The sequence below is a fragment of the Pygocentrus nattereri genome, chromosome 4, assembly GCF_015220715.1.
Source record: "Pygocentrus nattereri isolate fPygNat1 chromosome 4, fPygNat1.pri, whole genome shotgun sequence".
NCBI classification, from domain to species: domain Eukaryota; kingdom Metazoa; phylum Chordata; class Actinopteri; order Characiformes; family Serrasalmidae; genus Pygocentrus; species Pygocentrus nattereri.
The window spans coordinates 15,583,777-15,600,784 of record NC_051214.1 but is presented as its reverse complement, the minus strand read 5'-3'; the positions used below and the strand labels follow the sequence as shown (position 1 = coordinate 15,600,784).

Here is a 17,008-nt window from a genome sequence, read left to right as displayed (position 1 = left end):
ACATTTTCAGTATTCGCCGTTAACTTGTAAGTTTATTGGGCAAGACTCAAGAATGATTAGCACAAGAATTGGAAACAGTGCAATAATCCTACACTTTTAAACCAGATTTTCCCAGTTTAACTTCTGCATTCATAACCGCCTGCACAGATTGCCCAAGAGACCAAACAAATGGTTGTAATTACCCTATGATGTTAAACCTTTTAGTCATATGGTGTGTGTAGCTATTTGTGGGGACCAAATATCCTCAAGAGAGAGAAAACATTTCTTGACATCAGATATTCTGACCTGTGGAAGCAGAAACTATAATGCACTCTGCTATACTGTCATTACCGGAGGGCAAGAAAAAGTCTCTCAAATGTGTTCGGCAAGTTTATTGGCAATGCACAGATGACAAACATTCCCTATTTGTTAATCCTAGACTGAATTAGCTGAGTAGAACAACCTCAAGCGTAGCAGATTTAGGGCAATTATTGTTTTAAAACCAAGCTAGAGTTTGGTATTGATTGTATAACTGTATAAGGATGGCTTTCCTCAAGATCCAGACACGTGTAGCAGTGTTTACAAGATACATTTGTTTCAATAGTATTTTAAATGGTTTAATCATTTAAATCAAGGTTATCAACTGTGGTCATCAAAGCAGAGGCTTTAATCTATTGTGCATGAACTAATCTTGATGGAAGACTCGCTGTCATAGAACATTACTATATACAGTCCCAGTTTTTCAAATAAATATGATTTATTGATATGAATAATGATCAAATATGCACATACAAAATCACAGATCAAACCCTTCACCTACTGCAGTTTGTTAATCAAAATGCTGCTGCAATATTTCCCGAAGGTCTTGATGTGCAATTGTGTCTATTTGATTATTAAAAAAAAATTATCAATTATGCACACACACAATCAAACATCAAGCCCTTCAATTTAATCAAAATGCTTCTGCAATATTTCCCAAAGGGCATTTGAGAATAAAGCTTTGCCACAGTTGTCTTATTTCTTTTCACTGCAGAAGGAAACGTCTGGACAGCTCATTGGTCAGTGTGTGTTGCTGCCCGGCCCATAGGAAATGAGTAGGCTGGGAAGTGTTGTCCTGCCCTGCAGAGTACTGAAAGTGAGGGCTGAGCTCTATGGACAGTGCAGAGCGTACCAATCCAACACCCCCTACATGCTCAGGAGCAGGGTGGTACACTCTGCCACTGACTGGATGCATGAACAAGGATTGTGGTTGGAATGGAACTGTCAGTTTAACCCCGCCTCCGCAGTATGACAGACGTTCCTCACAGCCCGACTCAGACAACAAGTGAGTGTAGACAACTGGAAGATCATCACAGCGTAGGAAGTTCCTCTCACGTCCACACAGTGAGATAAAGGGGAAGTGCTGTTGGTAACGGCCAGTCTGATTGACTTTCAATTGTTTAAAGAAGAACACAAGAAACTGTTGATCTGATGAGAAGACATAAAGGAGAACAAAATGAGACATTTCAAAGAGAGAAATTGTACAGTTATAAGAAAAAAAAACATGAACCCTTTGAAATAGGAGGATTTCTTGTATTCATGGCTCCTTAAATATGATCATAAACAACCTACTCTTTTAAAAAAGGGTACCAAATAGGGTTAATTAAGCGATGCCCTAGAAGAACCACATTTGTTTCCCTACAGAACCTTATTTGAAATGGAGATTTGTAAGGGTTCATATAATGTAAAGGTTCTATACCAGTTTAAAGATTCTTCCTAGAAGCTTTATGCTATGTAAGGTTATTCACACGTCTTATTTACATAAATACTCTAAAGAGTATTTGTCTGACCCAACCTTGAGCATCTTGTTGATAAATCCCAAACTGATTTGACTGAATTGTATAAAACCTGTTAGATTTTTCCACTAAATCTTATTAGAAGGCAGTGCGCATGTGCAATAGTAACAGAAAGCGATCATCAACCAGGAAATTGCTTATGGCCTGGTGGACATGAAATGGCTCTTTTTATTTTTTTAAACAATGCAACTGCAATTAGTTGAAATAGTGATACACATTAACTTAATTTGTGTTTCTGTTTTTGACCATATATTAATGTTTCATGTTGCTTATTTTGAGAGGTATTCTAGACAACACCAGCGAACTGCTAGGTCTTCTGTCATGTTAATGGGTACAGGTAGATTAAATAAACAATGGCAGTGGCTTTTGAAAAATTGACATGTAATTAAAATGCATAAGTGAGAAAGGCATTTCATACCTTTGAAGCAAGTGACAAAGTTCTTCACTTTGGTATCATCCAAAAAGAGCTGGTAAAGACACAGAATTACCTAATTAAGTTTTTTTGCTCAGTTAGCCATGAATGAAGACCTTAATTATATGAATATACACAACAGACAAACTAATTGTTCAGAACACTGCAGCGAGAGAAATAACACAGAAAAGAGAAAGAACTAAACAGATTTATACCTGTTTATACCTAGCATTTCAAATGGTGTAGTCTCTTCATACATTTCAGACCTTTTATAGATTTTTTGTGTTTTATTTTTCTATATAAAATAAATACACAGCATTTCTTTTTAAATGTGAGATGCATTTTGTATACCTCACTTTATTCCAAAATGTATTCCAAATATTAAATGCACAAGAATAATAATAATAATAATAATAATAATAATAATAAACATTTTGGGGAATTTCACCTATATTATTAATCGTTTTACATTTAAGTCAATATTCTTTCTATTTCAGTACTTTTTGATTTCTTTTGCTTGCTCCTCACTGCTTTGTTTACACTGTTTTACTCTTTAAATATAATTGTGGGGCAATTCAGGATGCATTATTGTGTGAAAGGTGCTACATAAATAAAGCTGTTATTAGTAATTGAATAGGGGAAGAGCGTATTCTAAGTAGAGGAATCTAATTTGTCATATAGGCCGTCTACCTGTCCTTGATGATCAATGTAGTAGAAATACTCGCGGATGCGCGCCTCCGGACTCTGTCCTTGCGTGTAGGAGGCCTTCTCTCGCCAAAACACCGCGGGCACGCGCACGGCCACTCGAAGCCATGTAGCGTTTCTCCTCCCACAACAGAGCAGCCCGACTACAGTCATATCTGGACCGCAGAGCGTGACTTACAGGCTAGTTGTACAGGTTATGAATGGCCATAGCCTCGGGTAGCAGAATGAACGCTAAACCTGTTAGCAAAAGTGGTGGAATGTTTTCAAGCGGTTCGTTCGCACTGTTTTCTTCACCGGGAGGAATCTAAGGACGCTGAACAGTAGTTCCACCCAGTGAGCTTGAATAATGACACCATAAGCACGTTGCATTAAAAAGCTATTGCTTAAAATGATTAGATTATTATTTTGAACCCAAAAAATGAAAACAAATCTGTTTCATTTAGTCTGGTCGGTTAACTGAAACAGAACCTATACAGTGGAAACAAAACCTGAATTCAGTTGCGTAACACTAGATGGAGCTGTTGTCCGTTAACAGTGAGCTAAAAGATTGAACTGGCGCGCATCTTTTCGAAAGGTCATGAAGTCTTGAGGTGCATGGAAGCCCAAATGAATGGATATGAATGCTGAGAATTGGGAATAAGCGTGTAGTGATGAAACTACTCAATCAGAGACAAATCACGTTTATGCGAGTTTAACACAAAAATGGCCCTCATCATACCAAAATCGTAGCAGGATTTAGAATCATATTATTTGGAATAAACACTACTTGAGACTTAAGCAATTCAACAGAAAACTGAAAAGCATGCAGCGAACCGCTATGGTGTTGCACCGCTGCCATGGCAACGGCCGTTCCCTTTCTTTGCGTGCACGCCGCCGAGCGCAAAATGACGTCAGGGTTGTCGGTGGTGACGGCGACGCGGAGAGACAGCGCGTGCTCCAGATCCGTACTGCGGTGCCCGAGCCCCTACCACCATGACTGGCGCGCTGTGGATTACTTTCACTGGATTTTAACGGGGAAGAATAAGAAGAGGGACCATGGCAGAGAGGTAAAACCGTCGCATTCTGCATCCATTACGGCATCTGCGAGGATGGGGGGCGCGAGCGCAGTTATTTACAGCGACATTGAACTGGGCAGGCTGGGGATGACTGGTCTACCAGGCGAAGCACTGCGCGTTGACGATGGTTCCGTCGTTCTTTAGCTTTTCGCATCAGCAGTGGAACCCCAAATCTGGTACACGAGTTAATATGAATTGCGTGGGAATCAGACCAACATGCGGCATCCCGCACGGCCATTTGGTCTCGCTGTCGTTATGGGTGTTTCTTACTCCCTCTTTTTGCGCGCAAACCTCCACACCCATAGCACCCATTGCCGCTGCACAAGGAGACCCTGGCTCGCTGTAGATTTTCTGTCATGATTGGGCAAGAGGCGTCACACGGGGCTTTAGCCGAGCGTTTTCCTGGCCAAAAAACACATCCCACTGGCCGCTTATCTGCAGCTAATGCCGTTACCGAGAGGCAGACACCTGCGGCACGCGCTGGCGGCGTCGATGAGGATGATCGGAAAATGAACGCTATTTGTCTCGGCTGTGTGCAGATAGTAGGGTTGAAATTGGGCTTGCCGCCGATGGGGCTTTGGTTCGTGTTTAATTATTAATTACGAAATACTGGCGTGTTCTGTCAGCCGAGTGCAAATTGGAAGTGTCGTTTTTATTGAGCGCATGTGAGCAAATGTGAGCGTGTTTAGCAAACAGCGCGCGTTGCCCCATGGGCGAGACGTCTTGTAGTGGCCACTTACTAGGGCTGCCTCCCACATGTGGGGCCGGGGCTATGCAAATTAAATTGTGGCTCCCTGCTTATATATATTAAAAAAACACATAGCTCTTCTTGTCTGTTAACCGTTTACTGTTATGCTAGTAGGCGGCCCGCTATTAAGCGATTTGGCTCATTCACTGCATTTTAATCACATGCTGTTATGAGTGAGCGGGCAACATCTGCCGAAGCTGATGGTGAGCAGAGCTTTGGGTGTGTTCATGGATCAAAGAGGCCGCATGGCCGGATATGCCCCATGTAGTCTGTCATATAATACCAAAAGGCCACTAGCTATCGTTAAAAGCTTTAAAGGACCACACAAGCCTGTTTGCTAGCCTCGTTGAACTACCCACACAGCATTCCAGCCTTGTCTAACCTCTGTCACAAAGCTTTCAGTCATCGTGTGGGGGGGCACAGGGGATAGACCGTGTTTAGCTACTGTGTGACGGATGGTTGGAGCAGCCAGAGCCTATCCCTGTCTGGACAGACCTGTGGAATAACTTCTAGCTGTCATTCAATTTGACCATCCACTCCAGAGAAGATTAAAGCAGACTACACTATTGATCTCTTAAACCAACTTGTTTATCCCTGTGGAAATTAAGGCCTGGCTAGACCTTTAAGTTTTTCTTGTCATCTATTAGTTCCATAAAATGTAACAGACAGATTTGTTTCTCATACCCCCTGCATGGTGGTAATGCAATATCACAATACTTGAAGATGTTTTCACAATACAAATGTAATGCACAATATGTATATTCATATTCTATCCTATTAGATTTGATTGGGTGGAACTGACCAACAAAATAGTAGCGCCACATCAAAAAATGCTTTCAAAATCCGTAAATAATATACTGTATTTATTTAACACATCACTTCAAGCAGTTAAGCAGTGCTAGTTATACTGTCCTAGACTGAAAACACAGCTATGCCAGCTAGAATCTTTTGATTCTCTTTTTTTTTAATGCCAGTACTCATCACATCATCTAGATCTGTAGCTGAATATAATGGGTGGTCACAAATTTATGAGCAGTGAGGGAATGCCCATAAAAGGTCACCAAATATACATAAGCACATCCAAGGTGTGAATATGGATAGTCCAAGTCCTGTGTAGAGCCAAGGAATGCAATAATTCAAAAGTGAAGGCTAAGTTTTAATTAATGAAAACATATTTTCAGAAATTCTGCTTTAGAAATGACAAACTACAGTGACAAGTGGCCTTTATTTAATGTTTGAAGCTCATTTTTAAAATAGTTTTGTTTTTCACTCGTTTAATAATGCCCAATATCAAGTCTTACTTGTTATTATGTTACACAACATAACTGTTCATATTTTTCCACCTGGATTGGCCCTTACTGCGCTCTGCTGAATGCTTTAGCACACTTGGAGGAGGAACATGGTATCCACTCAGATTTCTTTATGACTTTGTAGATGCTGTGTCTGAGTCAGTGTTGCACGGAAAAGCAGAGAGTGACACCTACAGTCCAATTACAATCCCCTTGGTCCTCTTGTCATAGATTGCAAATGGCTGGTCAGGTTTTACCAAGGCTATGAGGCTACAATGTGCTTATCTGGCAGTGTTTTTCCCACTTAAAACAGAAGTCACTGGGCAGCTGCTTAATTGTGCGGAAAAAAAAAATCTCTTTGGAATACGTTATATAACACAAATTCAAAACTACAACCATTACACTCAACACCCCAGGTCTTTCCTGTTTTGTATTTAGTTTTTTTTTTTTTTTTTTTTTGCTGTCCACAGATGATCAGGCAAGAGCCTGTGAAAATCTCTGCCACCACCACATTGATAATATTGTGCAACATAAAATTGTCTCCATGAAAAACTAGTCGTTATATCTTTGCTAATATTGAAACATTGAGTATTGGCTGGTGCAGACAGCTTTTAAAGTACAAACACTACCCCTCAAGAAGAAATGCACAGCTAAAACATCACATCACACAAGATGAATGTGTGCTTTATTAGGCTAGGTAATTTTTTACCCTCTGCTATCTGATGCAGTATTTGTATCATCCCAGTGCCCATTAATACCTTTATCTCTACAAATTGTACAGATTTACATATTTGTCTTAGTAAAAGTATGGGTTTTGTTTGCTGTCGGAATTCAGCAAGCACCCAGTGGCTTCTGTTATCAGTGTGCTGCATCAACAGGTTTTCACTTAGTACAAAGCAATACATTGATTTTATTGTCTTCAGTAGTCAGTCATGGTTGGTTGAAAAACACTGCAGTGTTCCTTTAAGATGAAGTCTGGCTATTTCTGTGTGCTGCATAATTTCACTGCACGTAGCTTGACATCCCCATGCCTTACACCCACATGGCATATATTTATGTAAGAATCCCTCTACAAACTAATCTGGATTTACATTTTCCTAAAAGGAAGGTATAACACTTATTGTAAGGAAATCGGTCGAACCACAGAAGCATGACAGGGCGACAGTGTGGAAAGGTGCTGTCAGTTATATTGATCACAGATAATCGCATTACTCCATTCAAGACTTGGCTGAGCAGGACAGGATGGCTTCATTTCACATAAGGTTTGGCCACAGTTTTGATTTTGGTTGCAATGTCGAACTTCCACCAAAGAGACTAGTTGAATTCGTCTTTTCATTGTTTTCGCTTTCATATTTATCTGAAAAATAGGACTTTTTTTTAATTATGAAAGTAATAAACTAGCTGCTATCAGATTGCTATATGCATGATCTCACCGGACCACTGTTTCATCAAATATTGTTTGGGTGGCTGACCATTCTCAACAAAGCAGTGACACTGACCTGGTAGTGGAATGGTCATGGGTGTCACACTAGTGCATCAGGTACAGCAGTATTGCTGCACTTTTTTATGAAGATCTGTGTCACTGGCTGTGTTGAAAGTCCAACTGACCAGTGATGAAGTGTAGAGAATGGTTGACAGAAATTGTTCATGGCAACCAATGCCCTACAGTCTGTTAACTGTTTTTCAGACACTAGCAATGTGGAACTATAATGTAAAAATCTAATAAAGTGGCAAAAGATTAGGAATGGTTTATTGCAAAAATACACTGATCAAGCATAACATTATGATTACCTGCTTGTTTCTATGCTCATTAGTAATTGTAGTTCTACAATTACAGACTGTAGTCCATCTGTTTCTCTGCTTACTTTGCTAGCTCCCTTTTACCCTGTTCTTCAGTAATCAGGACCCTCCATGGACCCTCACAGAGCAGGTATTATTTGGGTGGTGGATTAATTAGTTTATTATTTTTTTTATTTTTTTATTTTTTTTATAAATTTTTTCTTTTAATTATGCCTGCTTTGTAATGACAAAGCAGTTAATGAAGTGCTGATGATGTCCATGATGTGCTCTAAAACACATTTTGTTCTGATGTAGTTTATCATGGTAGAATAAAGTATTGTCATATTGCCAGAGGGGAAGCATAATGATTTTAGTTAGCACTTTTAATCAATGGAATCATGCTTGAATTTAAACTATGACTGGAACAAATATTACAGTATTTCTTATTCCTTATCAAAGTTAGGAAGGGAAAGAAAAGAGTAAAATTTTTTAAATGGCCAGTGAAAAAAATTGCCCAATCAGGAATGCTTTTCCTCCATGGTATCTAGGTAGATGTAGCTAAGCAAGCTTTCTTCTTGGTTAGAACTTCAAGATCTAAAGAGAAGGCGTCAAGTATTAGACAAAAAAATGAGTGAATGACAAAGTGAGTGAGAAATCAACCAGTCATGTTTTTATAGACTCTCTCTCTCCCTCTCTCTCTCTCTCTCTCTCTCTCTCTCTCTCTCTCTCTCTCGCTCTCTCTCTCGCTCTCTCGCGCGCTCTCTCTCTCTCTCTCTCTCTCTCTCTCTCTCTCTCTCTCTCTCTCTCTCTCTCTCTCTCTCTCTCTCGCTCTCTCTCGCTCTCATATACGTACTTATGTATGTAAGTGTGTGTGTGTATATATAGTACATTTTGTAGAGTGTATATATATTATATACTTTTTTTTTACATTTACAAACACACATGTGCAAAAGTATTGGGACACCTGCACATCACACAGGAATTTTAAGGATATTCCATTCTAATTCCATAGGCATTTATATGGAGTTGGTCCCCTCTTTGCTGCTATAACATCTTCCACTCTTACAGAAGAGCATTTGTGAGATCAGACACTTAACGTTGGATGAGAGGATCTGGCTCGCAGTCTCCATTCTGGTTCATCCTAAAGGGGTTTGAGGGGATTGAGGTCAGGGCTCTGTGTGGGCCAGTTCCTTCACACTGAACTCACCCAACCATGCCTTTGTGCACTGGAACACAGTCTTGCTGGAACATAAAAGGGCCTTTCACAAAGTTGGAAGCATACAATTGTCCAAAATGTCTTTGTATGCTGAAGCATTAAGAAAACACTGAAAAACAACCCCATAGCATTATCCCTCCTCCACCAAACTTTACAGTTGACACAGTGCAGTCAGGCAGGTAATGTTTTCCTGACTTTTGTCAAACCCAGACTTTTCCATCAGACTGCCAGATAGAGAAGTTTGATTAGTCCCTCCACAGAATAGGTTTCCATACGAGTCCATTGCTTCATTAGTACGGCCCCTTCTACTGCAAGTGTTTGTCTATGGAGGCTGCAAAACAATATGATTTTATACATCTGTCAGCAATGGGTGTGGCTGAAATACCCAAACTCAATAATTAGGAGGGATGTCTGAATACTTTCATCCATATAGTGTATATACAAATACATCTATGTATATTTAGTATATATAAGGTATAATACATATTGGAATAGCAGTAAGTAACTAAATAAAGCATGCTTCAAATGAGAGTACTTAACCTGTTGTTCTTGTTGTGATTTCTCTGTGTAGTAGAACTGTTTGCAGAGTATTTAGCATTTAGCTATTCAGACATTTACTGTCAATTTGAAAGATGGAACAAGTAAGTGAAGTAGCAAACATTTAAATACAATCTCAGCTGTGCAATTCTGATTGCAGTGTAGTCTGCTGATAGGATTTTGAGTCCTTTTGACACAGCAGCTGAATAGCTGCAGTCACTTTAGAAAGAGTGAAATTCATAATAATTACCCAGAATAATGTTGGTTTGTTCTGTTTTTAGGCAGTTATGTAAGAGCATATTGCATATGAGTTTTTTAACCTCTTTCTTGTTATTGCAGTTTGCAGAGTTTTGAGTGGAATGTGAATGGCAAATCAACACATTTTCCTTACCATGACATCTCAGAGCTAAACATGTAACCCAGATAGGGTCTCTGGATTTGATGAACATTTTTGCATGATAGGTTGGGGTTATGGGAAGGGATATGCAAATGTAATATTATTGGTAATTAATACTTTTTTTCCATACCCGCTCATGCACAGTGACAGTCAAAACAGAAGATGCCGCAATATGTGGCTCTGAGCAAGCTGTGGATACTGCCAGTACTTAAAAAAAAAAAAAAAAACACTGACCAACTGTATGTTACAAGAATTGCATAATTAAGCCTGTTCAGTTGGATTTAGTGCAGTGCAGTATGTGAAATGTTGCTTTTTGTTTGTACCAACTTATCAAACCTCAGAAAAACTGAATACAATATTATGTATCTTGAAATGTTTTTGCAGAAAGTCAATGGCTTAGCCTAGATGTTTAGACACCTCACTTGCAGTTTCATGATAGTAAAGCTGGTTCCAGAGTTAATGAAATGTGTTCTCAGGTACTACCACAAAGCTAACCATAACAGCATGATATCTATTTAATCTATTTAACCATGGCAGATACATTTCAGCTTTTGGTGAAAACAGGATCTTTGTCAAAAGGGAGCTAGATGAAAAATAGTTTAGAAGAACATCTTGAGTACTTGATGCCTTTTATCACAGCAAATCAAGGATTGAAATAAAGCTATGTGAAGCTATGAATTTCATAACTAGTTGATTTTTACAGGGTTAAAGGTGCTAACAAATTACACAGAAAAATGGATTCACCTGTTTCTTTAGGGACCAGTGAACCACAGGGCCACCACAGAACAGGTGTTGTTTGATAGGTGGATGCTTTGTGGTGGTCCTGTGGGGAACCTGACCATTCACAGGGTAAAACAGGGGCTAACAAATTATGCGGAGAAACAGATGAACTACAGCCTGTAATTGAGCTAGAAAGTGCCACTATATGGTAATTGGAGCTAATAAAATGTACAGTGAGTGTAGATGCATGGAGATGTACTTAATGAATATACACACAAAATACATACTATGGTCAAAAGTTTGAGTACACCTAAATGAGTTCTTTTATTTTTATTTTATTCTTTAAGATAAATACAAATAGTGAAGTTGATGCCTGCATGTGATTATTTGAAAAGAAAAAAAATTCTTTGATAGCCCTGCATCTCAAACAAGTAGTATGAGGCCTTGTTGTGAAAGGATCCTGGCTCCCGTTGAAGCTGCTTGGGAGAATGATTGATATTATGTAAAGCTGCATCAAAGTAAAGGTGTTTTAGTTTTTGGTCACTGCATAATTCCATGTGAGTTTTTTCATACTTTTGATTATTCTAAAATATGGAAAGCCCTTCTATGGGCAAGTGTGTGCATTTGTTTGACTGAAATTATATACATAATACATTTGTATAATGTGATAACCATTTTTGTCATTTTATTGAGATAAAAACTACCTCAACGTTGTACATTTACAGTCCTGTCACCTAGATGGGACTACAGAGGTACATGTGCAGTAATGCTTCAAATGCGCTTTGCAGCTAGGGCCTTTGGGACAGAAAGCAAAGTCTGGAATGAAGTGAAGAGAGAGAATAAGAGGGAGAGAGCAAGCAAAGTGAGAGAAAAATAGAGAGAAAGTGACAGACAGGCAAGAGAAATTGAGAGTGTCGGACAGAGAGACAGAAAACTGATGAGACGTAGGGACACAGTGACTGAGCCTGGCTCCCAGAGAGGAGCAATGAAATCCTCAGCATTTTTTCCTCTGTGTGTGTGTATGCTTGATTGGGTTCATTTGTGTGTATATGTTGCGTTTGTATGTATGCTATGCGTGAGATGATTGTTTTTTCAATTCAACCTTTATATAAACTCTGCTTTGAGGGTGATCCTCATTCACAAAGGAGCTGGGCATTTATAAACAGGGAATTTATGTTAAAAAAAAAAAGAAATAGGTTTGTGGTAATACAAATGTAGCAAAGAAATAAAAATTATATATACATATTAAACTCTTACACAGTAGCCATAAATTTCTATTTAAAATACTGCCTGTTTTGGAGAAGGTCCCTCAGTTTTCACAGCAAAGGGTTCTCCTATGTCTCCTTTGACACTTAATCGCTCCCCAGCAACTCAGCACAGAGACATTTCACACATAGAGTGCCAACAGTGTCCTTGTTAAGCTGATTATACAGTTATGGGGTGAAGTGAAATGTTTTGTTTGATTATATTAATTGCAAACATCTGAGTCAGTTTCTATTCTGCCTGCAGGTTTAAATGATAAAGAAGACAAAAATAAGTTTAAATGAAGTGTGTGTTTGCATGGGTGCATTTATGTATCTATATGTAATCAGCAAACAGTGATTATTAGTACTAGGCCTTAGGTTTGCGCCATAAATATGAAAACTATGTAAACACCTCTAAAGAAATGTGAATTATTGCTAGCAGCTGGAATTGGTCCCACCCATTTTATGTGAAAACTGAATTAATTGATTTCATTTGATTGATATGTTAGTGATTAGAGCCTAGGCATAGACTGCCTTCTGAAGACTTAACTAATGGGAGATCTGTTGCCTGTATCTACCTAGATACCACGGGGATGAAACCTGTTTAAAATATTTTCTGATGGGCGATTTAAGAAATTAATTAGTGTATATGTGTAGTGTTGTATTAGTTTATATGCATGTGCACTTCATTAGGAAAGACTAGTGAATTTTTGTTTTCATGGATACATTGTATGGTGTGTGTGTGTGCGTGTGTGTGCGTGTGGAGTTGTGTCCTCTCTTTGGCTCCTGATCTACAGATGTGGAGTATTGGGGGTCATGGAATTGCAGAGGCTGTGGTTGCTAGGAAACTGTTGCCAGGATGCCTTTGTCTGGTGGGATGAATTTCATTGGAGGCGATGTCTACAAAAGTAGCCTTAGTCACAGGTCACACACAATCAAACACAAAGAACCACCATGGAGTATTTCTATTTTTAGACAGAGTCTTTAACTAAAGTATTAATAAGAGTATTGATGCCTATTTCTGTGAGCGAGTAAGTGAATGAATGAGAGCGCGTGTGGGTGTCTGTACGGGTGAGTGAAGTGATAGCTTTTTGTGTGAAGATGCGCAAAGCTTGTCTGAGTGTGCGTGGGTGGTTGTGGGGGTGGGGGGTGATTGTAATTGTGTGCTTTTGTTGTTGTTTCAGTTTTAACAGCAAAGCCCAGCATTTTAGTTTTGCCTCATTGTTCAATACTTTTCTCTCTTTAGTCTCTCCAAGTGAGGCTACATATAATTCTGATAGACCCAGATTACTTTAATTATTTTGTGGGAATGAGAAGTTCATCCAGCTTAGGCAGCATTTTAGTGCTACAGGCGGTGGTGAAGTTGTAAAGTAAAATTAAGCGGATGGTGGGTTTTAAAGGGGAGGTGGGGGGGTCAGTATTGAGCTGTGGCTATGCTCACTTTTTTAGTACTAGAAAAATCCTCTTTTGATATTTTTCTTATATAGTGATCAAATTGTTGAGACTACAATAATTATACTTTCCTAAATACTGTGGTATTAGAACTAGGGATGTACTGATAATTTTGGAATCTGAAGCTTACACTTAATAAGGTAAAAGAACACAAACGCACTAGCACATTCCCAGTACTTTCTATGAGCTCAGGTCACAATAGAAATAAAACGGTTTCCTCTTCAACAGGCAAACAGGCATTTTAAATTCATAAATGAGAAACGCTTATTTCTAACATGAATTAAATAAAGTAAATTGATATTGAGCACAATGGTATTTAAATGGAAATCATAATTATGACATCATATATAATTATCAGACGTTTTGGTATAGGTGTAACAGCAGCACTCAAATACAGCATGAGCGCATTAACTGGCAAGTTTTATTATTGGCATAAAATTCGAGAGCATGTCAGCCAAAATAAAATAATATAATGGCCGGTAATGGCCTAATTCCAATCTTAGGAAGGTTATCAGCTACATCATATACTATGAATATAAACAGCTTGTGAAAAACATACACTGACTGTGGTGTTTTATTATGGGATCTATACATCCAGTGTAATGTGGTATGTGAACACCAAATATGGACGGGGTGGGTGAGGTTGGGTAAAAATGTCAGTTGAAGTCATCTTAGGGGATGTCATCTTCGATGATATAAGGACATTAATCAAAAGGAGGTCCATTTTTTTTTTTTTTTTTTTTTTTACTAGTGGAGGTAGTACCCTCTCTCAACTCCTCAAATTAGTTTTAGAATAACATGTAGAAAATTCTGTAGTTTCTGCTTTTTCTGAGCCTCCCTCTCCTTTTGCGGAGTGCAAGTCAAGGTTAAACTCACGGAAATGCTCTACTCTGAAGTGTGTGTGTGTGTGGGAGTGGGAGTGGGGTGTGTTTGAAATAATGGAGCAGGTGGTTTTGTTGAGGAGGAAGGGGGAAGGGTGTTAATGTCTCAATAGCTGCCTATGTGTGTGTGTATGTGAGAGAGAGTGTGTTTGTGTATGTGTGAAATCTTCCCAGGGAATCACAGAAGATTCCAAAGTCTCTGGAGTCTGTGGGGGCAAAGACGGGACAATGTGCGGAATGTTAGGAATTTTAAACGTGGAACACCCTGTAGCCTACACGTTGTGTGTGTGTATGTGTGTTCATGAGCATGTGTATTAGGCAGACCTAAATTTCTTGACCAATTTGTCTGACCCAGAAAGCAAAAAATATCTAGAGCCCAGCACACGTTCAATGACACACTAACAGAGTTCATGGGGACTCTAAGTGCAGCTCCATAACAAGTTTGGAAAGAATAAGTAATTAATTTATCTTTTGCCATCTTTGAAAGGCTACACATGATTTGTTATTATTCGATCAGATCATTTATTTGGTTCTGATTACTTGTCTAAATAAACAAATAAGATTGCTCAATTAGCTGCTTAATTGATATAATTAATAGTGACAGCCTTCATAAATATCCATGCAATGAAACATTTTTATATAACATGCCTCACATACACATACACACACATGAACACATACACATTAACCACGCACCTTAATTAACCCACCTTCTGGATTGTGGTACCGTCACATATTTTCAGCATAATTTGAAAATGTGTGAGACTCAATGGAAGCATAAGCGACAATGTATTTCCAGGTCTTGAGCAGAAAAATCAAACCACAATGTATGTTTATAGCTAAATGTACACAGACTTTTTGGAAGGAAAATTAATGCTACTTGTTAACTTGCCTATGTAGAAGTCAACACAATAAGAACAAACAAAACTTCGCACTTTGGCTATCTATCGATGCAGAGCAGCATTTGGTCAATAGAACTACTTGCTGGACAAGCGTGGGCCAAAGTTTCTACACTTTTCAGTTTGCTTGCTAAGAACTCTTTGAGTTAAGCTTATCCTGTGCACATTATCCAACAATGGACCCATCATTTATTGAAACTATATTGATCATGTGACTAAATCAAAACAGGTGAGGTCATGCACATTGCAGCATGAATCTAGTATTAATACATTCTGCTAATGATAGCTCAGTGTCTTAGTTAGTGGTTCAGCCATAAAAGTAAATTCATATAATTTCCTTCTTGCTCAAAATATCAGCCAAGATATGTTTGGCATGTGTAGTTTTCTTGTTAGTTTTATACTGAACCTAAAATGCTAATGTAGCTATGTAAATAATTGAAGCATATTCTCACCCCCTAAATGATTACACACTAAAACCATGTTGTGACACTGAATTATCTTAAACTTACATGAAGACTAGATAGGCCTTAATGTGGTTTCTGGCACAGTATGGTGTATTGTTATCTATCTAAAATGCTCTATCTAAACAGTGGGCTAAATTCATGCTTTAAAATGGCAGATAAGTGCTATTTTTAGGTATGCAATGTATATATAGTAACACAGTTTTGTCAGTATTACAGATATAACAGTATGCCATACAGTGTCAGAAATAAAAGCAAATCAATTGGTGATTAATACAATGTGGTTTAAAGCAAGTGTGTAACGTTTAAGCATATAGTTTTCATGATGCTAACTAATATCTGAAAGTTCACAATACTTGTTAGCCTCCAATGCAAAAGTAAAGAAGCAGACTTCAGACTCCAAACGTCTTGGCTGATCAACTATTTGGGGTGAGAGGGAAATCTGATTTTTGAACAAATTTATCACTTCAAATGCTTAGGAGACTGGCAACCATGTAAGCTTCTATTTCAGTGGTTGACAACAGTTCACTCACCAAGCCTGGGCTGGGCAAAATGAGAAGGCAGCCAAATGGCATTTTCTTCTTCATTTTGAACTAAATTCCTACACCACAGCATGAGACAGTGTGAGGAGGCTTACATAGAACCTGAGCCTTCTATTGTAGTGTAGCCTGCAATTCAAGTTTAAGCATCTTGAATGTACAAAGCACATTCTCACTGATGTTACTGGGCTATCTGAAATATGATAAATTCTTTTTTGCACAGTTGGATTTTTGGACACATGCACAAAGCACAGGCCTGCAGATGGTTGCCAATTTTAGGCCTTGGATGTCTCTGGAATGCATAATACCCCATCACAGCCAGACATGTCCAACATTTGTCACATCTGCCATCCAACATGTCACGAGTCATCTCTACACATTGTTTCTGCAATGCAGAATTGCAAATTTCAGATATGCCTAGGCTAAGCTTCTGAATGGCCTCTTTTGCTTACTTATTTCCTTTACTATTCATGGGCTCATAAAGATATGCGAAGACAATTTTGTCTTGAGTGCGACCCATGGAGGAGGTCATAAATTGTGCTGTCCTTAACCTAGTCTAGTTCTGTACTTGGAAACCTAGACCAACGGTGCATTTCTGATTTGGAAACATACCATGATAATTGTTGTTTGATTCATTTATTCAAATTGAGAGTGCAGCAAGTGACTGTAATATAGCATTGTATTTTTGGTACATAAATTTGGAACATTTAAATTGAGAACTGAGCCACACAGTACATTAGGAAAAAAATTAAATGGTAATGTGAACTTGTTCAGAGGCTCTCTGGAGAGTATACTTCCTTAGCTCCACTGACACACATAGGCTGACCCATTCACCCTGAAATTTGCACAACTGTCCTATT

General features: G+C 38.6%; 2 protein-coding genes across 3 annotated transcripts in view; one reads left to right on the top strand and one right to left on the bottom strand.

The window, feature by feature from the left end:
• Positions 1 to 356: 356 nt before the first annotated feature.
• c4h8orf82 (chromosome 4 C8orf82 homolog) lies at positions 357 to 3,251 on the bottom strand. The gene is made up of 3 exons (XM_017723745.2): positions 2,917 to 3,251; positions 2,233 to 2,281; positions 357 to 1,446 (listed from the first exon to the last, which is right to left on the bottom strand). The coding sequence occupies exons 1-3, from the start codon at positions 3,082 to 3,084 to the stop codon at positions 1,004 to 1,006; spliced, it is 660 nt and encodes a 219-aa protein (XP_017579234.1). The 5' UTR covers positions 3,085 to 3,251; the 3' UTR covers positions 357 to 1,003.
• A 577-nt stretch (positions 3,252 to 3,828) lies between these two features.
• Positions 3,829 to 17,008, top strand: part of arhgap39 (Rho GTPase activating protein 39) — a 48,196-nt gene continuing 35,016 nt past the window's right edge. For both annotated transcript variants that reach the window (XM_037538064.1, XM_017723755.2), the window contains exon 1: positions 3,829 to 3,977. In XM_037538064.1, coding sequence (XP_037393961.1) covers positions 3,967 to 3,977 — 11 coding nt within the window. In that variant the 5' untranslated portion in view covers positions 3,829 to 3,966. The remainder of the gene's footprint in view (positions 3,978 to 17,008) is intronic.

Bases quoted from the DNA above. Each gene is read 5' to 3' on its own strand.
- c4h8orf82 (XM_017723745.2), bottom strand. From the start codon at position 3,084: ATGACTGTAGTCGGGCTGCTCTGTTGTGGGAGGAGAAACGCTACATGG. The intron at 2,282-2,916 runs GTAGACGGCCTA...TGTCTTTACCAG, and splicing joins ACATTGATCATCAAGGACAG to CTCTTTTTGGATGATACCAA. The intron at 1,447-2,232 runs GTATGAAATGCC...TCTTCTCATCAG, and splicing joins CTTTGTCACTTGCTTCAAAG to ATCAACAGTTTCTTGTGTTC.